Source organism: Biomphalaria glabrata, chromosome 2, assembly GCF_947242115.1.
Source record: "Biomphalaria glabrata chromosome 2, xgBioGlab47.1, whole genome shotgun sequence".
Classification (NCBI taxonomy): Eukaryota; Metazoa; Mollusca; class Gastropoda; family Planorbidae; genus Biomphalaria; species Biomphalaria glabrata.
In genome coordinates this window covers 9,640,757-9,665,464 of record NC_074712.1, presented here as the reverse complement: position 1 = coordinate 9,665,464, position 24,708 = coordinate 9,640,757, and the positions used below count along the sequence as shown (strand labels likewise).

The 24,708-nt window shown below is 37.8% G+C and overlaps 2 protein-coding genes and 1 non-coding gene across 6 annotated transcripts; 1 reads left to right on the top strand and 2 right to left on the bottom strand.

Moving 5' to 3' along the window:
- Nucleotides 1–106: 106 nt before the first annotated feature.
- Nucleotides 107–23,983, bottom strand: LOC106052033 (SPARC-like). Of its 2 annotated transcripts, XM_056019049.1 has the most exons (10): nt 23,845–23,900; nt 17,421–17,497; nt 15,413–15,497; nt 14,852–14,912; nt 13,394–13,515; nt 11,443–11,581; nt 7,810–7,892; nt 3,381–3,499; nt 1,728–1,876; nt 107–1,208 (listed from the first exon to the last, which is right to left on the bottom strand). In XM_056019049.1, the coding sequence occupies exons 3-10, from the start codon at nt 15,482–15,484 to the stop codon at nt 1,156–1,158; spliced, it is 798 nt and encodes a 265-aa protein (XP_055875024.1). In that variant the 5' UTR covers nt 15,485–15,497; nt 17,421–17,497; nt 23,845–23,900; the 3' UTR covers nt 107–1,155. The 2 variants fall into 2 exon arrangements, with proteins under 2 accessions (XP_055875024.1, XP_055875023.1); XM_056019048.1 differs by lacking the exon at nt 17,421–17,497 and having other exon boundaries at nt 23,845–23,983.
- Trnaf-gaa (transfer RNA phenylalanine (anticodon GAA)) lies at nt 1,625–1,697 on the bottom strand. Its single transcript has one exon. It is a non-coding gene; the product is annotated as a tRNA-Phe (tRNA).
- On the top strand, nt 8,890–11,156 carry LOC129924475 (N-acetylgalactosamine kinase-like). 3 transcript variants are annotated; one of them, XM_056019047.1, is made up of 2 exons: nt 8,890–9,008; nt 9,201–11,156. In XM_056019047.1, exon 2 carries the CDS (start codon nt 9,211–9,213, stop codon nt 10,621–10,623), a length of 1,413 nt encoding a protein of 470 aa, XP_055875022.1. In that variant the 5' UTR covers nt 8,890–9,008; nt 9,201–9,210; the 3' UTR covers nt 10,624–11,156. The 3 variants fall into 3 exon arrangements, with proteins under 3 accessions (XP_055875022.1, XP_055875019.1, XP_055875018.1); XM_056019044.1 differs by having other exon boundaries at nt 8,896–9,104; XM_056019043.1 differs by having other exon boundaries at nt 8,896–9,115.
- Nucleotides 23,984–24,708: the final 725 nt, after the last annotated feature.

Below are 24,708 nucleotides of genomic sequence, written 5' to 3'. Positions count from 1 at the left end.
TTTTAAAGTGTAAGCAAGAAATCTTATTCAACATTCATCTGTATATTAAAAAAAACAAAACAGAAAAGAACACAGAGCCCATAAAACAAGCAAAATATTTAAAAACTCACTCAATAATGTAAGATTTATTTCCCTTTTTGATATCAAATAAAATTAATCCATCACAACTATTTAATTAAGTAATTGTTGTTGTTTTTTAAAACAATGAAATAGTTCTATGAAGTTTCAACTTGATCTGAGAATGAGAAGTCAGAGAGAAATGACGTATTCAAAATGTCTACAACACAGACAGAGTGAGTTGATAGAAGCTTTCTAAAAAAAACTTTAATTTTACATTAGACCAAGCTCAGATTTAGAAGTTTGCAAAGTGCGTGACCGTACAGGGCCTCAAGCCTGAAGAGGCATCGCTATTTCTTTCCCCAATAAACTTAAAACAATACAAGAAGCCAGGAATGGGGAGTCCATTGGAAATGTACACAAGGCACCAAAATCTCAAAGTCCCCTCTTGTTGTGACCCAAAAGAAAATGAAATGAAATGTTATAGCCGAGACTTCAAAAGTTATAGCCTGCACAATATGTGGAGAACAACTGAAGCGACAAAAAAAAAAGTACAGACCTTCATCAATAGATGCCTGAGAAATATCATAAAAATACACTGGTACGACACAGTAGAAAACACCAAACTGTGGGAGATGAGTGGACAGAAAAATATAGAGGTGCAGATCTTAGAGAGAAAGTGGAGATGGATTGGTCACACCCTTAGAAAAGATACCAGCAACAGAGCTAGGCAGGCCTTAGAGTGGACCCCCCAGGGAACAAGACGCAGAGGAAGACCAAAAAGAACATGGCGACGCAGTGTACTTCAAGAAGCAGAGAAGACCAGGAAGAGCTGGGACACCATCAAAAAACTAGCAAGAGACCGTGGAGAGTGGCGTGTTTTTGTCGAGGCCCTATGTTCCATGAGGAACTCAAAGGAGTGATGATGATGATGAATATGTCTTCAATAGAGATATGTACTTTATGTTGAATTGTACAGTCAGAAGTTTCTACGTTGTTCTTGTAATGTATACAAATGTTAACCCACGAAATCTTGATATAAAAAACACAAAAATAATATGAGAGAAACATCTTAGTGAAGACTTAGTGAAGACCTGTCTACTTCTGTCTTCTATATTGATGAATGGAATGACACTTGTCCACAATTTCACCTGGAAAGAATTTTCATAAAATATTATATTATAAAATATTAGTCAGCCTTATCACTTTTTTATATATATATATGTTTATTTATATATATATATATATATATATATATGTATTTGGTTTTTAAACAATGTATCAATTTTATGAGTTACAAAGCTTGCGGATTTTCGCGAATAGCGGTCCCAAGGCTGCGATTCTGTCAAAAACCGTTTTTTGTGAGCATCTAGGAGGTGAAAGGAACCTGTGTACGAAATTTGACGCGAACACGTCACGAAAGTATATGAATTCTTGTGATCAGTGAGTGGTATATAGTTGAGTTAGATCAATCAGTGAGTGGTATATAGCAGAGTTAGATCAATCAAATTAGATTAAGAAATACTAAAAGTTAAATTAGAAAAATTAAAAAAAAAAAGTAATGCTCTGCCGAAACCCGGGATCGAACCAGGGACCTTTAGATCTTCAGTCTAACGCTCTCCCAACTGAGCTATTTCGGCCGGTACTTAATGAGGTCATGGTAAACTTACTGTCTTTTAATCCTAAGCAATGCCCCCATTCCATCAGTGTAATTTCGCGGTCGTTGTTGACGTCACATTTGTCCAGGAAAGGAGCCAGACATTGCTCAGTCGCTTTCACTGTCTTCATTAAGTACTGCAACTCTTTCTTACTGACACGTCTGTATGGAGAGAATAGTGAAGTACATGTCAAATATAATCAAAGTTCCACAATATAATCAAAGTTATATTTTTTTTAAATTCAAGTTCAGAATGTAGACCTCCCCCAAGCCCCAATTACTGTTAAATATCTATGCAAAACCCATCCGTATGTCTGACTGGCTAAAAGTATGTACACGTTATTTCTCCGACACCCAATCTCGGATCAAGCTGAAATTTCATACAATTATTTCTTTTACCTGACAACACAAGAATCAATTTTTAAAATACCAATTAGTTAATAAACTATTGATAAATATTTTGTTTGGTATCTCGAACAAAAAGAAAACAATTACGGTAAAATACACTCAGATATTTCTTTCTTTCTAACCCCCCCCCTTTTCCCAATTTTCTCAACTGGCTCAGACAAGTGACAGGATCATAGCGTTTTGAGAAAGCTAAAAGCATGAAATAGCGTTAAACAAAAACAATGGGATAAATATTATCAATCGCACAGATTTATTGTTGTTGGTCTATATCTATTACAAATTTAATTAGACCTACATGACTCATTCAACAATTACACTTCGTATACGCTTTTTTTTCTCTTTGTTTAAATATTTGTTAGGTTTTTCTTGTTTTGTTTTGTTTTTTGTTTGTTGGTTTTTTCTTTTTAAAAATTTTTCCTCCTCTTCTTCTGCGTTCTCATTTCATGTTTCTGTGATAAAGGCAAATTGGTCGTCTGCTCATCTCTTTCGTTTTCTAAAGACAGCCTGGGCTTCAGTAAGTAGACTGACTCAACTATCTGAGTCTATTATTCACCAATCTTTCTATAAGTTTGCATGTAAAACTAGTGACTGCTTCATTTGCCTTGCTTTAGGCCCTAATATGGGGATCATGATAGCATTCTTCCAGATGTTTGGGATTCTGTCTTATTTCCTGCTTGCGTTAAAGATTTCTATCAGTATTTTTTTTTTTGGCTGAAGAATAAACAAAACAATAAAGAGTGCTGTGTAATACACAAACTCATAAGCGGCTCCTGTGGGCCAGTCGCACTCGCTGACCACGCTACAAGCAAACTCACACCCGAGGTTTAAAAGTGCACGCTCTCGGTTACTGCGAACATAAAAGTACATCAAAAAATTAAAAAATATATACGTTTTTATATCAAAAGTGACAGACAGACAGACAGTAAAAAACAAGAGACTAACTACATTTGCGCTGTAGTGTTTCTCCAACACTATGTCTAATTGCTTTCATCTTTTTTTTAAACACAGCCACATAATTTGCACCAAACATAGACAATACAATTATTTACTCAAGATTTATTATTGTTATTCTAGCTTGAACTATGAAAAATTAATTTCATGGTTAATTCAAAATAATTGATCTCATTTTACTCAATATAAGCGAGGCTTGTAAAAATAATTTTTTTATAAATATTAAACTAGTTTATCTAGAAGTTTGTGTTGTTTTTTTTTTTTTTGTGGCAATTTAGAGCTTTAGAATTTATTCAGAAGGACTGACCTGTCTTGGGGATCGACGTCTAAATCACAATATTTCCAGATCGTTGCATAATTGTGATTGTGTCCCTTGACGGTCTCCAACCAAAGATCCTTGTATTCGCCAATAGCTGCTCTACGAGCCTTGAAAACACGAGACGAGAAAAATGTACATATGATAAAAGTCTTCAGCACAAATACTTTGCACAAGTACAAGTAGGAGTAGGCTATTATAAGTAGGAAGAGCAAGAGTGAGGAATAGAGGCAATTATTTTTAAAACTCTGCCCATGCAACTGCGTTTATGGTGCGCACACGAGCACTGTTTAGCACTGGGCCGAGACAGGAATGTTTAGAGAGAGAAACTTCCATCCGCCCAAAAGTGACATGAAGAGAATATGAGAGTCTGGAGTTCTGGAACAAGAAGAAAAAGGCGTCTCTCGTCTTGCCTAATAACTTTAGGTGTCTCGCCGGCCGTGGACCTGGAGCAACACTGGGGAAGGGTGTTGTCGGTGCTGTATGGCGGGGGTGGCCAGAAAACTGTCTAGTCAAAAAGGACAGGTGAACGTTGTGGTACAACTAGACTCGGTGTGAAGTGAACCCATGGCTGACAGGCGCCCGTTTTGTGTTTGTTGGGATCCTCGACACATAATACTTCATTTTAAAATAAACATCCACCATCTTGCTCCATCGTTTGGGTTGCCTATATTTAATTCCTTACATTATAATAATTGTTACTATTGTGGTTTGATTGGTCGAATTCTGAAAATAGCTAAATTGCTATGATATATATATATATATATATATATATATATATATATATATATATATATATATATATATATATATATATATATATATATATATATATATATACACACAAATATAAAATGAGCTATTGTGGTTTGATTGGTCGAATTCTGAAAATAGCTAAATTGCTATGATATATATATATACACACACATATAAACTGAGCTAACCAGTCATACTCCTATGAGTGAAATTTTAACTGGAGATAAATGATTCAATTTTTCTACTTCCAGCTTCCGTATTCCACCTCCCCCCCCCCCTTTTTGAATGTGGCGTGACTGTTACGTGCGCATCTTAGTGTGAATGTGAAATGGTGCGATTGCGTGTTGAAAGAAGAAGAACCGAAATGGAGGACTATGAACAAGAAAGTGTTTCCAGTGTTAATAAAGATTAAAGTATTTATAAACTGTGATTTGTCGTTTACATGTCTAAAGAGTCTCATCCAATATGAAAACGTAACAAGTGGCGCCCAACGCAAAGGTAAAACCTACGTAGTCCTTTATACACAGTTGATCTCCTGTCAACAGACAGTAGAGATATCATATTATATAGTCTAGATCTAGTGACAGGATACTATTCAATTCGATTAATAGTAATAGAAAATGGCGGACAAGGCTGAGGTAGCAGCGTTGAAAGAAGAGGGAAGGTTGTTGGAGCTTGAAGGGGCAGAACTAAGGAAGTACGTACAAGAAAGGTTGATGGAGAGGGAGAGATTAGCAATGGAAAGAGAAAAAGAAAAGGAGAGATTAGCGATGGAAAGAGAAAAAGAAAAGGAGAGATTAGCGATGGAGGACAAAAGAGAAAGAGAAAAAGAAAAGGAAAGATTAGACAAGGAGGACAAAAGAGAAAGAGAAAAGATAGCCATTGAAAAGGAGAAGAAAAACGAATTAGTCGCCATTGAAAGAGAAAGATTAGCGTTTGAAAAAGAGACAGCAGAGAAAAAGTTAAAAACAGACCAAGGAAAAGAGAATGTTAAAAGAAAGAGTGACTCTACAGGGAATAAACTGGCAAAATATAAAGGTTTGATATTCAACGAAGACAAAATGGACATAGACATTTTTTTGAAGAAGTTCGAAATAGAAATGAGAGAATTGGAGTACCCTGAAGACAAATGGACATTCTTATTGTCGAGATCATTTACAGCGGAGGTGCCTTCAAAAATATGTATGAACCAGAGTAACTACAGCATTGTGAAAGAACAACTACTTCGAACTTTCGGGAAAACAGAAGCTTTCTACCGCCAACAGTTTGTTAATTGTGAGATAGAACCAGAGGATGATCCGCAGACCTTCCTGGACAAAATGAGCAGCCATTTCGATAACTGGATAGAAACTGCTGAGGTAGAAAAAACCTTTGACAGTCTTAAGACATTTCTTATGCTGGACAAAGTGATGTACGAGTGTCAGGAGGAATTAAAAATATTTCTGTTGGAGAGGAAACCGAAATCCATAGAAGACATAGTAAGACTGATAAGGGCTTATAAAGTGGCACATCCCGAGAAGAAATTATCTAGAGGCAGTGATATAGAAGAAATAGTTGCCTTTAACAGAACATGTGAGACACAGAATAACTCTCACAGAACAAGGGAGACACAGGATAGACAGTATAGAAGTGGTACATATGAAAGACAAAATGATAGCCGCAACGGAAGATATCAAGGAAACAGACAGGAAAGAAAGGACTGGGAGAAAGGTAGAATAGAGCAAGGCTTATCATTGTCATCTGATACTGGAACATTGGAGATTTTTCAGACATTCGTAGGGAACAAGGCAGCCAAGACCATCAGGGATACAGGGAGCACTATTATTGGAGTGAATAAGGATTTAGTGGAAGACCATGAATATACAGGCGAATCTAGGAAGTGTGTTATGTTTAATGGGAATATTGTACAATTACCGATTGCTAAAGTTAGTATAGACACACCGTATTTTAAGGGGACAGTGGAAGCTTGTGTTGTAGATCAGGGTGAGATAGATTTAATTATTGGGAATATTCATGGGGTGAAAATATGTTCAGTAAGGGAGATTGAGAATTGGAAGAAATATTATGGGATAAAGTTTACGCGAGGTAGAAATGGGGATGTGGAAGAAGACATAAGATCTCATACATCAGATGACATGGGTAGCAGAGAGCACGAGAAGAAAGAATTAACAGATAAGGTAGAAAGCAATGCAATAGGAATGGGTCCAAATCAAAGTAAAGTAAGGCAATCAGTGGTACAGGGAAAGCGATTTAAACCCACATATAGACGTACAAGTCCATACATCTTATGCTTTAATTGTGGGAGAAGGGGGCATATTAGAAGACAGTGTCAACAGTTAATTAGAATTAAGGAATCAAGGTACAATTATGGAGAGGCGTATACGAGAAAAGAGAGGGATATTAGCAGCCTAGAAAACAGTACAGCTAGATCATTCGGTAGTAGGATCACAATGGGACATCATTGCAAAGGAGGGAAGCGGAAAGGATGGCATGTCAATAATGTTAGAATTATATAGATATGATTAGAAAACGTAGGACTGATGGACACTAATTATTGTTCTATTCTACAATGAATAAATATATGTGTAATGAAGTAAATATTGTTGTTACATATACATATAGGTTAAGGATACTACATTATAGAAGTTTGTAAAGGCTACATAGGAAATGTAAAAGAGTATAATTATATACTGGAAAGTAGATACGTAGATGTTGCACAATGTATTTAATTATGTGTGGTTCTGTTGGATTATAATTATTCTATTAAAATTACATTTGTAAGAAAATTATCGAAATGATGTGGTAGAAATACATAAAAAGAAACGTCAAGACTGGAATTATTATATAGGCCTGAGGATACTAAGACGTAAATAGCATTGGATTAAATGATTAAATCTATGGTAGCCTATGAGGAGTGTTGTTAGTTATAAACTGGGTCATGTTGTTGAGGCTACAATATACATGGAGCAAGATAGACCTTGTTTGTTAACTATGTGATTGCGACTGGAATGATGGTGTTTGTACAGGCATAAAATTATGAGTGGGGAGTTGTATTAATAGAAATATGATTACTTAAAGATATATGTTAACAGAAGTGGTTTCAATTGCTCATAATAACAGTTATTATTGTGATGAATATAATTGTTATTCCATGTTGGAATTGTATTGGTATTAACATGACATTGTGTTTGAGTTTGTTTAGTTATTACATTATGGTTTTATATGTTACCGATTTTTTTTTAACTTGGAATAGTCTGATAATATATTCAGTGATTTGTATTTTGGACGTTCGATGTACATCGAACTTGTTAAACAGGGGGGGTGTTACGTGCGCATCTTAGTGTGAATGTGAAATGGTGCGATTGCGTGTTGAAAGAAGAAGAACCGAAATGGAGGACTATGAACAAGAAAGTGTTTCCAGTGTTAATAAAGATTAAAGTATTTATAAACTGTGATTTGTCGTTTACATGTCTAAAGAGTCTCATCCAATATGAAAACGTAACAGTGACCTAATAATAGGAAATAAGAGATTTTTTTTCCTGTTCTTATCCTATGATAAGTTAAAGTTTTCCATCCTAACCTTTGAGGGGGGGGGGGAGATATTTATTACACCTTATAGAACTACAAGAACTACATGTGCGTAGCTATACATTAAGAAACTGACCATTTCGTCCATGACAACATAAAACCAATCCCTTAAACGGCCAGGAAACTGTGTGGCATCGCTGTCTGTACATTTTGGGAAATCTGGGGATCAACAACAACAGATTGCATCATACGAACACTGGTACATTGGTGGACAGTAGGGAACATGGAGATTGATTGAGATAGATTGGTTGGCACGAGAGCTGAACTGAACAAATATTGACACGAGGTTTAAAAGTAGGACTAATACTCAATACATTGATTTTCTTTTTCATTATTTTTACAGTGTTAACATGCAAAAAATACTTTTTAAAAAATATCTAAGGGAATGAAAGAACTGTATATTTACTGCCATATCCATCAGTACTGTCAGATTTGTTTCCCTTAATCAATATCAAACATAATTAATTGGTACATTTTTCAATGAATTCTTTGTTAGAGACAATACATAATTGTGCAAAGTTTCAAGTGGATCCGAGAATGGGAAGCGTGAGGAAATACTGACGGAGTGAATTTAGATTTATATAAAGTATGCAAAGTCAGGATAACCTTTTTGTTCTAGTTTTTTTTTAATCTTACGCGCCCTTTGGCTGAAAGCGGAGCGGCTGTGTAGATAGAGGTCTACCACGCGCGTATTGTTGACAGAACCTACACAGTTGGATTAAATAATTAGTTAAAGGTACTTATTTAAACTATATATGTTTATTTCTGATATTTTAAACCTTTTTTCTGTTACAAAGACTAACAGCAGCTAAACTTTGTCTGTCTGTCTGTCTGTCTGGTCAAAAGTGTGTACTCGTTATTTCTCCCACACCCAATCTCGGATCAAGGTGAAATTTCGCGAAATTATTTCTTGTACCTGACAAAACAAGAATCAATATAAAAATAACCAATTTTTTGAATTAACTATTTTTATGCCGGTCCCACGCCCGGGTGAGAAAGGAGGAGGGTTTGGCGTGGGGCTGGTGAACCCACCCTGTAAAACCACAATTCCTACAGAAACAGCAAACTTGACACATGTATTGGTATAGGTATGTTGTGTCGCCCCCACCTTTTTTTTTTCTCTATTCTAAATTGAAGCACATTGAAGCAGGTCTACGTGTTAAGAATTTTAGAAGAAAATAAAAACAAGTTTAAAACACTACTCAGACTACTGACAATCTAGAGCTAGATCTATAATATTATTATTAAATATAGATAGTATAGTATTGTAACAGTGTAAATAGTGTTAGTTGTAAGCGCTGTTGCTGCTCCACCAGACCCAGCAGGGCACTGACCACTGTCTGTGACTGTCACTGTGACTGTGTAATAACCGTACCCCCGGCGTACGTTAATAATTGATTATTAATAATTAATAACTTTTAATAAGTCTAGTACACTTCATTCACTGTTGCTGTTCAGAGTTTTCAGAGAAATACAAATGGCCCAGGATAAAAATCCTCCTACACTTCCAATACCAGAAGACAAAAAAGAAAGGTTTGAAAAAATTAAAGCAAAATTTATAGAAATTTATGGAGAGGAACCAAAGTTTTTTTCTCGAGCTCCAGGCCGAGTTAACCTGATTGGTGAGCACATTGACTACTGTGGCTACTCTGTGCTACCTATGGCTGTAGAGCTGGACATCGTCATGGCAGTATCTCCTGACACCCAGGGCCAGATTTCTCTTGTTAACACTGACCCACAATATCAATCCTATAATGTTGATGCCAACCAAATTGTCATCACCAAAGATGTGCCTCACTGGTATAAGTATGTATTGTGTGGCATTCAAGGCATCAAAGAACATTTCCAGTCGGACACATTGCGAGGCTTCAAAGCTGTGGTAGATGGAACAGTTCCCAGAAGTGCTGGCCTGTCCAGTTCCAGTGCCCTAGTTTGTTGTTCGGCTCTGTCTATGTTGAAGGCTAATGAATGGACCATGTCAAAGGAACAACTGGCAGAGGTGTGTGCCAAATGTGAGCGTTTCATAGGTACAGAAGGTGGTGGCATGGATCAAGCCATTAGTCTTACAGCTGTTGCTGGCAAGGCCAAATTGATAGAATTCAACCCACTGCGTACGCAAGATGTTCTATTGCCACCAAATGCAGCCTTTGTTGTGGGCAACTCCTTGGCAGAAATGAACAAGGCAGCCACACCTCAGTTTAACACTAGAGTGGTAGAATGCAGATTAGCTGCTCAGGTTTTAGCCACATCACAGGAGGGAGTGAAATGGAGAGAGATTAGAAGACTTGGTGAGCTGCAGGAAAAATTGGGATATACGTTGGATGAGATGCTAAATCTGGTCACCTCCAAGTTACACCCTGAGCCTTATATCAAACAGGAAGTGTGTGAAATTCTAGAAGTTACCCCTGAGGAGTTGGTAGAAACTAGTCTGAGTGCCAACACTACACATGTGGACAGCTTCAGCCTTTACAACAGAGCCACACATGTTTACAGTGAAGCCAAACGAGTTGTCCAGTTCAAAGCCATCTGTGACCAGCAGCCAGGAAATGCTCTGGAACAGCTTGGTGAGCTGATGAATCAAAGTCATGCCAGCTGTAGAGATATGTACGACTGCAGTCACCCTGACCTGGACACTCTGGTGGAGGTCTCCAAAGCTAATGGAGCTGTTGGTTCAAGAATGACTGGCGCTGGATGGGGAGGCTGCACTGTATCTATCGTCAATGCAGAGAAAGTATCGTCTTTGCTGGCTGGAGTTAAGGCCGGTTACTATCAACCGAATCCAGACAAATTCTCCAAAGTGGATGAAGCTTTATTTGCAACAACACCTGGTGGTGGAGCGGCCTTCTATATTGCTCAACATCGGAATATTTTGTTTCCCATTGTTCATTGATCACATCGCAGTTGTTCCCTTTCACTCCCCAACATTCCAAGAATTTGAAGACATTTCGTTCTATGGAGTAATCATTTAGTTTAAAAGTCATTTCTGTGAATTGTAATCCTTCATGAAACAAGCTGACTGGTTATGCAAATATGCTGATGGTTTATTTCAATACTTTTTTCAATACTTTGATGTTTTTTCTGATCACTCTGAATTCTAAGCATGACTGTGATCACCTTCTTATTAAAAAAATTAGTTTGATCACATGTGGAGAGTATTAGTATAGTATAGTATAATCTTCGGACTCGAAGACAAGCCTTATTATTATTATTATTATTTCACTACTGAAGGAGGCCGACGAGATTTAGTATAATAAAAGAGTGTACTGTGCAATATGTAAATGTATGGCTGTTAGACCATAGAGTTAGACACAATAGTCTTCAGTACTTATAGAATTGAAATATATAGTTTTCTCTTTTTGGTATATGTACATTTTATATTATCACATTTTTTTTAAGAACAAAAGAAAGGGGCAGAAATATGTAAGTTTAATTTAGGCATACTACTGGATATCAGAAAGTTTTAAAAATGTACTCTATAATAAAAATGTTTACACAGGTCTTTGTTAGTTGTCAACTGATTGTTTCATTGAACACTATATTTTAATTATTTTATTATTTCTTTTTTAATCAACTTCATTATTGCATTCTATACAAAGTAAACACAGAGATTTGATCATGTCATTTTATTGAATAAATATATTTATAAATTGACAATGTAAAAAAAAAAAAAAAAAAAACAGGTCTACGAGATACACTTTTAGTAGCCTACCTCTGCAGGCGCCAAAGTAATCTACCAGTATTTTCGTGACCCCCGGCTGGCTGCACCCTCTGGCGTTGCTCTTACACAGGCAGTGGTCGATATTTAAGTGGCACTCTGACTGATAGGTGACGTTGGCAGTGCTACACACCTGGGGATAGACATTGGCAGTGCCATTCTTATTCTTCGTAGGATAGTTTACTATATTTTAAAATTTTCAAATTAAAACATAAGAATTAGAGATTACCCGATTTCTAGCATTGTCAAACAACAACAACAAAGCTAAGAGTGAACAGAATAGACCCGCGTCAAGACGTCTTTCTAAACTCGAGGATGATCTCAGGACAACAAGCTCATTATAAAACTGCTTTTCTCAAGCAGTGTGGGGCAACCCATTGAGGGGGGGGGGGTGCGACGTCATGACCTTGAGGAGGGGCGAAGCCGTTCAAATTATTTTACAAGGGTAAAATTAAAATTATTTTCATTGTAGCCATCCATCAAAGTTCGGATATTAACCCAGTCAAATGACATGATTATCAATATTTATAAAGTTACAATATAGCAAGTTAAAGACTTCGTATCATCTAAGGACCTTTTAAAATGTCTACAGTTTTTTTTTTGTGAGGGCCTCAAGCAACACGATCAATTGAAACGTTTTGAAGAAGACATTTTCAAAACTTCTCCGCTTGCAGAATTCCTTTCGAATGGTCCGATTGGTTCAATTTCTCTCCCTAAAGTTGGCGAACTTTGTGTGACAAAAACTAAAAAGTTCGCGGCAAGGATTATTATCTGCGAAGATTATGTTAACTTGTCCCACTCCGCTTTACTCTAACATTGACATGAGCTATTCTTAATAAGGGATGAAAAATGCGGACGCCAGAAAAAGAATTTATGAAGCTCAGAATGAAGGAAAAAGCTTGGCGGGGATAAAGCACTTTTACCTTGGCGCGAGCGGTCACCTCGAATTAAGTCTGATAATTCTCCCCATCAGATACGGCCAGTCCCCACCATTTCTTAATTAAATTATGTGACATGCAATCTTTTTACTAGGAGAAATAGTACAAGCTAGATTTAAGGAGAATGAATTTCTAAAGCTCAGAAATGCTGAAAAGCGCTTGGCGCACGCGGCTCTGTCCAGCGCTCTCCCAGACCAATTGCTGACCAAGGTGGAGGATAACGTACATTTTCTGGTCTAGATTGTAGTAAAAAGACACAGCCTAATATTATACTATTTCCATGTAAGAGTGAAAGGAAACATGTTCATGAGATGTTAAGTCTATTTTTAATTTTAATAAGCTTTCGTAAAATATACAATAAATATTGAATAGATGACATAAACAATGGGATTTTATATTAGAATTGCCACCAATGTTACATTTTGTGTGTTAACCAATAAAAGTCACCACCTTACTGTATTGGTTGAACACATAGAACAAAGTTACGAGAGTGTCTAGTGGGAAATGTTTGGAGAACGTTGAGGGGCGTGACACAATGAGCTAACTGCACCGGGTGACACCGACCCTTGTGACGCCACTGCATCTTCGTACAAGAGCTCCTTCTTTCCTTCTGAACATAGAAGGGGTTGCATAAAATCAGCCGGGAAAATCAATGACTTTAGGTGTAAGTCTCTAATTAACATTCATGACCAGATGTCATGGATACGAGTAGGACGTAATTAATCTCTATTTTGAAGGAATTTCTGTCATTTATAAGATAAGAAATGATGAATAGATTGAATATTAAACATAAAGAACACACAATTAAAGTAAAAGATATCCATTGTAATTTACATTCAAAGAGCAAATTTATAGAGTAAGCAAATGGCTGTGTGTGTGTGTGTGTGTATCGTGTACGTTTGATTGTGTGAGACTGTGTGAGAGTCTGTGAGATTGTGTGTGTGTCATTGCGTGTGTGTGTGTGTGATTGTGGGTGCGTGTAAATTGTATTTGTCTGCTTGAATCACCTCGTATTGTCCTCGGTTGAATTTCAGCATCCCGCAGTCAGTCTGACAGACACATTTGCTATTCCTGTCTCTGTCTAAGACACATGTCTCGCCTCGTTGACAGACTTTTTTGAAACAAGGATCTGATGATGATAAGACACAATCAAATTGGAAAAATGCAAAATGGCAAACAAAGTAGCTGACTGAAATACGCTTCAGAGAAATCATAAGGAATTATCGTACTCTCTCTCTCTCTCTTTCTCTCTCTATCACACACACACTGTGATACACACATATACATACACCCTTTTTATATCATCATTTTCATAAATTTCATAACTGTTGATAAATGCATACATACTACTAACGGCGGCATACATGAAACGTTAATTTAACTTTTTAATTGACAAACAAGTAAACTATTAAAAATGCTTTAGAAAAAACAAAGTTGACATTACTCGTAGTTGTATCAATGAGTTTAGATCAGTCATGTAATTAAATTGTTCATAGATCTAGACTCAAAATAATAAATCTGTGCAATTAGAAATATTTTTAGCACAATTTCATCCTTTTTATTTTTCTCATTAAGCTCTGATCCATTCACGTGTCTGAACCAGCTGGAAAAAGGGGGGGGGGGAGTGAGAGAGAAGGGGGTATCTGTGTAAATATTACAGTGATCGCTTTTTAAGTGCATTTTTTTTTTAAAGTTGAGCGACCTGGATTCCAACTTAGAGGCTCTAGCCACCTCAACCCTCCTCTGGTGAATAGACTACCCACTGTGCTAGTGATGCTGCTTATGAAAATAGATGGTTCTATAGTTATCGATTGTTAGTTTCAAACTTGGACGCTTTGACCTATTTCTCTTTACAGGGTATAAGGGGGACTAATTCAACTTATACCTCCTCATTACATACAATTTATTTCCCTTGTTCGATACCAAATATAATAATTTAGTACCAATAGTTAATTAACTAATTGGTTAAAAAAAATTATTGATTCTTGTGTTGTCAGGTAAAAGAAAACATTTGGACAAATTTTTAGCTTGATCCGAGATTGGGTGTGGGAGAAATAACCTGTACAAACTTTTGACCTGACAGAAAGACAGAGTGAGTTGATATAAGCTTTGTAAAAACTACGCGTTATTACACGCTATTCTAGCTCCTGCCAGCTCATGTTATGATTATCATTTGTATTTATCATGCAGTTCTGGAGGACTGCTAGGCTTCCAATAAGTAACTCGTACAAACATGTATCACTCTTGTGTGAAGTTTATCTATTAGCCGGTGGAAGATCATCTGCTACACTTCCCCGCGACACCTTCCCGGCTTAATTAAAAGTAAAGTAACTGGGAATCTTTGTCGCTGTCAGTTGTGTTTAGAACCCTGTCAAAAAAATAAATGGTTTCATGCAACTGAAACAAAGCTAACTGAATAGAAGACCTGAGATAAACCAAGCTCTAAGGCCCTTCTAGTGACTTACTTCGGCTCCACTCTTTCTCCAGTCCAGCTAGCGTCCGAGGGTTCAGGTCCTGGTCAAACATCTGAGGGAAAAAAGAGCAGAAGGAGACATTACTAATTTAACTTTGAATTAACACGACTAGAGGATGTCGGGATGTCGGAAACTTTTCTCAAATATAGGCGTCCATGGAAGCACGGGATACGAGTGGACAACTAATACAGCTGGGTCGTTGGTCAGGCCTTGACCACAAGGAATATTAAAGATGAGTCAAGGCGCGGAATTTCAAGACTAGCCGCAATATAATATGGCTAATGCTTCTTATAACACTATACATTTTTAAAAATATAAAAACATATAATTATTAAAAAAGAGGAAGAAGGAAGGAGTTAGTGGCCTTGAAAGTAACGTAATCTCCAAATTTGTATTCCTATAAGTGTACTCTCCTTCCAGGAAGATGAAATCTAAATATATCTATATTTAAGATACTTATTTAAGCCTTGTCAGTGACTACTACCAATACGCCGATATAAGAGATAGAGAGGAGCCGTGTTGCAGCTAACACACGGGTCAATGAATACTCACTTGAACACTACAGATGGACAAGATCAACACACAAAAGACGCGCACCAACATTCTCCAAGACACGATGACCATCAGCTCCAAATTTCTGAAATACATATTTTTTTTACATTTCAATATGAAAGATCAAGAGCTAAATTTATACTGTTATTTATACAATTCCTCTATTCAGCTTGCTAATTTATTGGCTTAAAAAATCTTTGTGGGTGGACACGGCTCTTGAAAATGGCTCTAACGATTTTCCTATAAATTTTGAACTTAATGTATATCTTTAGATAAAGCATTTCTAGTTATTGGGCCACACTGACACAAATTCTAGTTTGACCGTTAATTTTTTAAAATAAATAATAAATGAATAGACCACAGACCTATATATATATATATATGTAGAGAGAGAGAGGGAGAGAGAGAGAGAGAGAGAGAAACAGAGAAATAAGGAGAGTGAGAGAGAGAAATAGAGAGGGGGAGGAGAGAGAGAAACAGAGACATGAGGAGAGTGAGAGAGAGAGAAATGAGGAGAGAGAGAGAGAGAGAGAGAAGGAGGAAGAAAGAGCGGGAGAGATAGAGATAAGGAGGAAGAGAGAGTGAGAGCGAGAAATGAGGATAGAGAGAGAGAGAGAGAGAGAGAGAGAAGGAGGAAGAAAGAGCGGGAGAGATAGAGATAAGGAGGAAGAGAGAGTGAGAGCGAGAAATGAGGATAGAGAGAGAGAGAGAGAAGGAGGAAGAAAGAGCGGGAGAGATAGAGATATGGAGGAAGAGAGAGTGGGAGAGAGATAGTGAGGAAGAATGAGAAGGAGAGAGATATGAAGAGAGAATGACTAAGAATGAAGACGAAGCAGAAAGAAAACAACACTGTAAACCTGTAGAGTGCACAGCAGACTGACGAATAGCTGCCTGTAGGAGGTGGGTGTAACAGATCAAAGCTTGGGTGATGAGATGCAAGAGGTGGAGTATTAGGATGAATAGGAGGATGAATCTATAACTTTAAGGAGGTCAGGTAGTCAGAAGTCATTCTGACCTTTAACCTTTTGTACTCCTAACTGCAGAGGTGTCTACCTTACTCATTGTTTTCTTCTTACCAAAGGGCGTGGCACCGAGTGTACTTTGCCCGTCATACGATCGGTCTCTTCCAGTGAAAGCATTTTTTTTTGTTTACATCATGCTATAAACAGACTCTTGTTTTAGTGGTGAGAATCTGTCTTTTAAGTAACACGCAAGTACTTCAACATTGGATTACTGTAGTACTAGAAGTTTGTGTTTTATTTTAAAACTCAATACATTGTCATGGAGTCCCACTCCGTCCCTGTCCAACTGGAAGCTGGCACGTCCTAAAGCAGTGTTTCCTTCCTTTCGGACTGACTCGGAGTTTATGGCTTTCCTGTGCTTTTGCGAGAAATGCTAAGTATTAGTCACATTTATCAGGAATCCAGTTCTTGCCCGACACACTAACAATGAAGGTTTACAAAAGTGGTAAAAAGTTTGTCTGATCAAACGTTTACAATCCTCCGAGGACGGAACTTCTGATCGACCAGAGAAGGCCCTGGTTAGCGAACGATCCCTCGTCACAGGTCGGTACGACGTGGCAACGAGCTATTGGTCTCCACTGCCCACAGATTGTGACGTCACAGGTCAGTGTTCAGGCCTTCTATGACGATTGTCTCGAAAGAACTGACCACGCTGGTGAGAGTGACAGTTGCTGAGGAATCTAATGGGGATTCGAAGTAGTTGACTTTTGTTATTGCTGAGACATCACATCAAACTAATTGACTGGTTTCCTGCCTGACCTAGGTCGTTGTGACCTAGACGAGCTTGTTTTCTTAGTATACAGCAGAGAAAGTTAGAGGAAATATATTTTTGCAAAATTGTTTTAAATTTCATTTTTTTTAAAATATTTTTCAAACCAGTTCTAAAAATTCTCACGTGAGTTTTTCCTTATTGGCAGGATGCACACAATTCACTCTTTGATACCATACACACACACACACACATAAACACTTGGTTGTCTACTTACACGCATGCGTGTAGCAGTGAAGTTTTGAAAACATTTCTGTCGTCTGCTCGGTGTGTTCAAGAATATATCCCGACAGTCTCTTGGCGAAACAGAAAAAAAAATCTTTATCTGATTTTCGAAAATAGAGTAAATTAAAACGCGTGTTTAAATTAGCTGACTGCTCGTAATACCAGCAGCGAAAGTTGATAGTGAGGTATAGATATATATTCCGGAGACTGTCGGCACTCGGCAGACGATGTATCCTCCTCTTTCACTTTGTTGGGTTTTTTTTTAATTTAAAATATGTTTAAAAACATTACCAATAATAATGTGTCTGTTTAGTTGAGAAGGGATCTTTCGTCTTGGATAGAATCTTTTTTTTTTTTTTTACCTTGTACTGTTCCCTGAAGAAAGATCTTTGCCAACCCGAAGGAACTTGTAATACGGCCATCACGTTTTAGTTTGCGTTTTTTGGGTTTTTGTTTTTTTGACAGTGGTCAGCAGGTCATCGTGGGACCCAATTGCCGTTGTGATCCTGTTTCTCATCTCTTCGTTTGTGATGCGGTCTTTGTATGTGATGCCTTGGATCCTTCCATAGCATCTCAATTCCATTGCTAGAGTCCTCCTCACTAGTTCGGTAGTTCTTTGATATAATTTCATTCGGATGTTCTTTCTGAAAATATCGAAGCCTGCCTGGGTGGACCACTTCGGGGACCGATTTTGAGTTTGTGTTTCCACACAAACTGTCTTTGTAACCTTGTTTTTATAGTTACAATGCTTTGTTTGGTGTAATGCACAAATTGTTAGAAAAATTTCCTTACGGACAATAAAGATGATTATTATTACTATGCCTTTGTCTTTCCAGATTGATTTGAAATTTGCAAGTGCTGATGTGGTCTGTTCAATTCTGGCCAGTAGTTTAGGTTTGTTTCCTTTCTTTGTAAAGATAACTCTTAGGTATCTAAAGCTTCTGTCAGCTTTTTATCTTCAACACTGATGACGAGAATGACAAAGAAATGGTGATACAATTTGAGATGAACGGAGCAGGAACATTGCTGAATACATTAGTTTCAATTGAATTAGTGAACTTTGCAGTCCTTGGGTGTATGTGTTCCAGTGGGAGTGTGTAAATAATTGAGTGTTTGAGTGATTATATGTGTGAATGTATGAGTGTTTACGTGTGTACGTGAGGTACAGTTGACAATGGGTTAACGAGGGTATCATCAGGTCAACACAACAATCAAGTAGCCTTTTACTTTTCACACTAGTTGAAATTAACCCCGCCTTCACCAGGAATCAAACTTTAAGTTGACAGTAGTTCTACATTTCTACTCATTAGCTCCAATGAAAGTTTTGCAGAGTTCTGAATGAGATGTTTACATGTCAAAGCGATCCATCAACAACGCGTTTTAGCACCAGGCTACCTGCCATAGATGAATCACGTTTGATATGACTGGGGTAGAGTGCCCTTACACACACCCACCAGCACACCAAGTACACATGCACACACCCGAAATGAGCTCATATTGGCCCAGTACTCACAACCTGAGTCTTCGTACAAACTTACTTCCCCTGTTCGTCGGTTATTCCCCCTGAAGAAATTGGCCATCATTAATTTACTAAGACATCCCTGTTACTATGACATAACTGTTCCAGAACTGATCGTTTCAATGTTCTGTGCCTGTTCGGATGTCAGTGGTGCTACCATGCTTTCCATGGGTTTAATTATATAGTTTTGACAAATCTAAAAATATAGCAATAGCAATAACAACAACCGCAACTGTAACAGCAACAAAATCATCTACAAGAAAACCAAAAAGAAAGCAATAATAATTACATCCACTTCAATAACTATGCAACAAGAAGAACAACATGAACAATGCTACAAAGACAGCTTGTGCGGAACTAAACACGAAATTGGCCCCCGAAGTGGTCGCTCATGCAGGTAAAAATGCAGGTTTCAATATTTTCAGAAACAATGAACAACAAACTATCAACAACTACAACCCTATCTCCGTCAATACACAAAGAAGAGACATGCACGTGTCGAAAGTGTTGCCGCTACTGTAGTAGTGTTAGTTCGACTAACGACTTGATGCCACAGGATACGGAGATTTATTATTATCATTATTTATTATTATTACATTGTTAATATTCATATGTATTCAACGACCTGATAGTTTTGAAGATATAGTTAAATCCTAGGTGTCACTTACAAAGACCGCATCACGAATGAAGAGATTAGAAACAGTACAGTAATTGCACCCCACGATGACCTGCTAACTACTGTAAAAAAAAGTAAACTCAAACACTATGGCCATATCACAAGGTCCTCAGGGCTTGCAAAGACCTTCCTTCAGGGAACAGCACCAGGAAGAAGATAAAGAGGAACACAGTGAAAGCGATGGGAAGATATCAAAGAACGGGCAGGCCTGCCTGTGAATGAAATGCTTTCAAAGGCAAAGGACAGAGAGAAATGGAGAAAGACGCTTGACAGATCTTGTGTGGTGCCCCAACGGTCCAACAAACTAATGGATAGGTAAAGGTGAAGTTAAATATGAACTTGGCCTACCTGATGTTATTGAATAATTATCTAATTGATCTAAATGTTTTGTAAATTGACAATTTGTTATTCAAACCCTCAACAAAAAAAAAAAAAGAATTGCCTCTCCGTTCTGCCTAGCAGTCACTGGCGGATCCAGGGGGGGGGGGGCGGTAGGGGCGATCGCCCCCCCACTCGGCCAGGGGAGGGGGCGGGCGATTTTATTGTAGAATTCACACAATTTGTATACGAATTTATTACTTATGTTAAAAATATACACTAATTATTTATATTTCAACCTATTTTTAGATTATTTCGCCCCCCCTCTAGTATGTTGGCCTATTTGGTGGGGTCGGGAGGGGGCGATGGTATCAATCCCGCCCCCCCCCCCCATACACTTTCGAGTGGGGGGTGCGGTCCAATTTATTTGTAGAAATCACAGCTTGCTAACAGAATCAATTAAATATCTATATATTTAAAACTTGTTATTGATATTTTAACCGATCTTTATATATTATGTCGTTCCCTGTTTGCCGATTGATTGGGGGGGGGGGGGGGCGAATACCTCTACTGCCCTTCCCACCTGAACCCTTTGAATTGGGGGGGGGGTCCGTTTTTATGGAGAAATCATAGTTTGTGAACAGAATTAGTTGAATTAAAATATAAATTGTATATTATGTCGCTCCCTTTCAGGTATTTTGGCCGATTCAGTGGGGTTGGGGGGAGGGCGATTGCATGTACTGCCCTCCCCACTCTAGCCCTCTGAGTGCTGGGGGGGGGCGGTCCTATTTTTGTGGAGAATCATAGTTTGTGAACAAAATTACTTAAATATATATAATATAAACTACGTATTGATGTGACCCTGTCACTAATATAATTTATATATACTATAAATTAAATTCTTATATCGAGTCGCCACACCCCTATTCTTTAATGCTAGATGCAATCTTTAGCAGAAGTTATTAAAGGAGCGAGGATTAATCATTTTCACTCTACCGCACCTCCCATTTCCAGACAGAGTTTATGTAATTTCACATGAATTTATCTTTATTAGTTTAAGAAAGACTTTGCATTGGAAAAGTTAGAATTCAAACGAAATTTTTCAGTATAAGAGTCATGATTGAGAAGAGTTCTAAACTCAAACAATCTTCTCATAGTCGCCTTTTCCCAACCTTTACTCAATCTGATATTTTTCTAGTTAAATAAATTTGGGCGGCGATCCTCAAAGCCAAAATCTAAATATGTGGGGTATCTATCTTTTCAAGAAACAAATCGGTTTTATTTGCAATGTATTTAGGGCCTATAAATTTATATTAGAATGTTTTTTAAAGTACAACATTATTCAAAAGGTCCTTTTTTAATAGTATGAATAATGAGCTTTAGGTCAGGAGAATGCGTTTCTGCAATGAAGAATGCAAGAAAACGCTTTTGGCGTCGGGACTTCGCCCCGAACTCCATTGATGAATAATGAGCTGTAGATGTCAGGAGAATGCGTTTCTGAAATGAAGAATGCAAGAAAACGCTTTTGGCGTTGGGGCTTCGCCCCGAACTCCATTGATGAATTATGAGCTGTAGATGTCAGGAGAATGCGTTTCTGCAATGAAGAATGCAAGAAAACGCTTTTCGCGTCGGGGCTTCGCCCCGAACTCCATTGATGAATTATGAGCTGTAGATGTCAGGAGAATGCGTTTCTGCAATGAAGAATGCAAGAAAACGCTTTTGGCGTCGGGGCTTCGCCCCGAACTCCATTGATGAATAATGAGCTGTAGATGTCAGGAGAATGCGTTTCTGAAATGAAGAATGCAAGAAAACGCTTTAGGCGTCGGGGCTTTGCCCCGAACTCCATTGATGAATTATGAGCTGTAGATGTCAGGAGAATGCGTTTCTGAAATAAAGAATGCAAGAAAACGCTTTTGGCGTCGGAGCTTCGCCCCGAACTCCATTGATGAATAATGAGCTGTAGATGTCAGGAGAATGCGTTTCTGAAATGAAGAATACAAGAAAACGTTTTTGGCGTCTGGGCTTCGCCCCGAACTCCATTGATGAATTTTATGAGCTGTAGATGTCAGGAGAATGCGTTTCTGCAATGAAGAATGCAAGAAAACGCTTTTGGCGTCGGGGCTTCGCCCCGAACTCCATTGATGAATAATGAGCTGTAGATGTCAGGAGAATGCGTTTCTGAAATGAAGAATGCAAGAAAACGCTTTAGGCGTCGGGGCTTTGCCCCGAACTCCATTGATGAATTATGAGCTGTAGATGTCAGGAGAATGCGTTTCTGAAATAAAGAATGCAAGAAAACGCTTTTGGCGTCGGAGCTTCGCCCCGAACTCCATTGATGAATAATGAGCTGTAGATGTCAGGAGAATGCGTTTCTGAAATGAAGAATACAAGAAAACGTTTTTGGCGTCTGGGCTTCGCCCCGAACTCCATTGATGAATTTTATGAGCTGTAGATGTCAGGAGAATGCGTTTCTGCAATGAAGAATGCAAGAAAACGCTTTTGGCGTCGGGGCTTCGCCCCTAACCCTACAAGAGAACCTTATAGCGCTGCCCCAGTTGTTTTGTTTTTTGACGAAGGTTAAGAAATGCTGCTTTTTTTATTCTCATATATATATATATATAAATATGTGTGTGTGTGCATGTGTGTGCGTGCGCGCGCGCGCGTGTGTGTGCGTGTGTGTGCGCGCTGTACGCACGTTTATGCATAGGGTTAGGGTTTACTGGGCGTTAGGGTTAGGGTTTGGAAAAAAATCGCCCCCCCCCACTCCAAAGTTCTGGATCCGCTAGTGCTAGCAGTACATATGTACGATAATACGACACTACTTATTAATTGTTGTTTTAAATTATATTCCACTTAAATGCTTACTAAATAGATTTTTTTCTCTTTAAAAAAAAAATTAATCTTTTTTAAATGTAGTAGTAAAGATGACAGAAGTTAAATAATTTAGTAATATAATTTTTTTTTTAAATATTTTTGACGAAGAAACGAAAATCAGTTTGCATGAATGTGCTGAAAGTTTGGTAATTACGTCATACCCTTACTAAACAACTCCCGTGTTTGTTTGTTTGTTACTATTAATAGTGAATAGTTGTAAAAATTGTGTATTTTATGAAAAAACTGCTTCTATAGTTGATTTTTTAAAAATTAAATTTTTCGCTTTCAAAAAAAAAGTAGCCGTTGCATCAGAACTTTGAAAGGTCTAAAATTTTTAATATTTTTTCTAGTTTACGAGATCTAAACGGGGCCTTCAGACATTCCACACAAAATTAATAGCGGCTATTCCATTTCGGGGGGCCGATAATAGCGGCTATTCTCCTTTCGGGGGCCGCTAAAAATGTTGTTATTTACATTTACTTTACGACGTCAAAGCTTATGGAAAATTAACTTGGCAATCGCACCGGATGTCACCAACCTCAACGACGCTTCTGCAAAATAATTCGAGTTTCTTAATCATTCAGCATATTAAGATGAAAATTAAAAATCACAGTATTGACCAGACATCGAAACCGGAACCCTTCAAGTTCAGAAGTCAAGCGCTTTACTACTCAGCCACCGCGCCTCCATAAAATAAAATATTTATTTACCGCATGACAGCCTTCGATCACCCAGATCCCACCCGAGAGGTCCTTCTTGTAGCCTGTCTGAATACGGTCAAAAGTAAACACTTCTCAATTAATAAGGGGGCCTCAGAATTATAACCAGGGTATGAGCCCCGAGTAGATGTAAAAATTGTGTACCGATGTTTATAATACTTGTATAATCGTATGATGATAATATAAATCTTCAGTTATCTTCTCCCCAATCCTTTTCTTGGGTCTTGTTTAGGCCTCGGGCCGCGCCCACGATTATTGTGTTTTATGTATGTGCAGATATCTACTTGAGAATATGAAATGGTGACCTTACCTTGCTTTGCTACTGCTATTCCCACAACTATTGTACAGCACAGCCTACAAGTGAGCAGATCTAGTGAAAAGGTGTGTGTGTGTGTGGGGGGATTAAAGTGAGAGAAGAACTGGGGGACGTGCACATCCGCTGCATTCATCAGCAACTCATTGCCAAAAGTTATCTTTGTCTACAGTCAGCGCCCACCTGTTTAGGTGTGAGTGTGTGTGTGTGGGGGGGGGGGCGCTGAACGTCTTTTAGGGCCTACTTTGCAAGGACCAAAATATTTGGTCTTCCTGTTTTTTTTTCTTTTTAAACCCACAACATTTTTATTTCGCTTGTGATGGGGAGCTGTGGGACCCCGGGGGGGGGGGGGGAAGAAAGCAAATAAATAATCTTATTAAAATACTTTGTTGTACAACATAAATTGTGAAGTCTTATTTCTTAACCATAAAGTCTGACATTTATTTGATACTAGTTGAGCTGGAAATAAAAGGTTTTACTAATTTAACCAATTTATTAACAATGCTCTATGAAGAAATGACGATTCGCTTCTAGGATGTAAATAAATAAAAGAAATATATAAGTGACAATTATTAAACATCTGATGTTCAAATTGAGTTCCAAGAAAAAAATTGATTTACAAAATTATGTCTTCAGTAAAAATGTTAGCATAGGAGGCACAACAGAGAAATGACTGCAATTCAATGTTTCAGTAAAAATGTTAGCATAGGAGGCACAACAGAGAAATGACTGCAATTCAATGTTTCAGTAAAAATGTTAGCATAGGAGGCACAACAGAGAAATGACTGCAATTCAATGTTTCAGTAAAAATGTTAGCATAGGAGGCACAACAGAGAAATGACTGCAATTCAATGTTTCAGT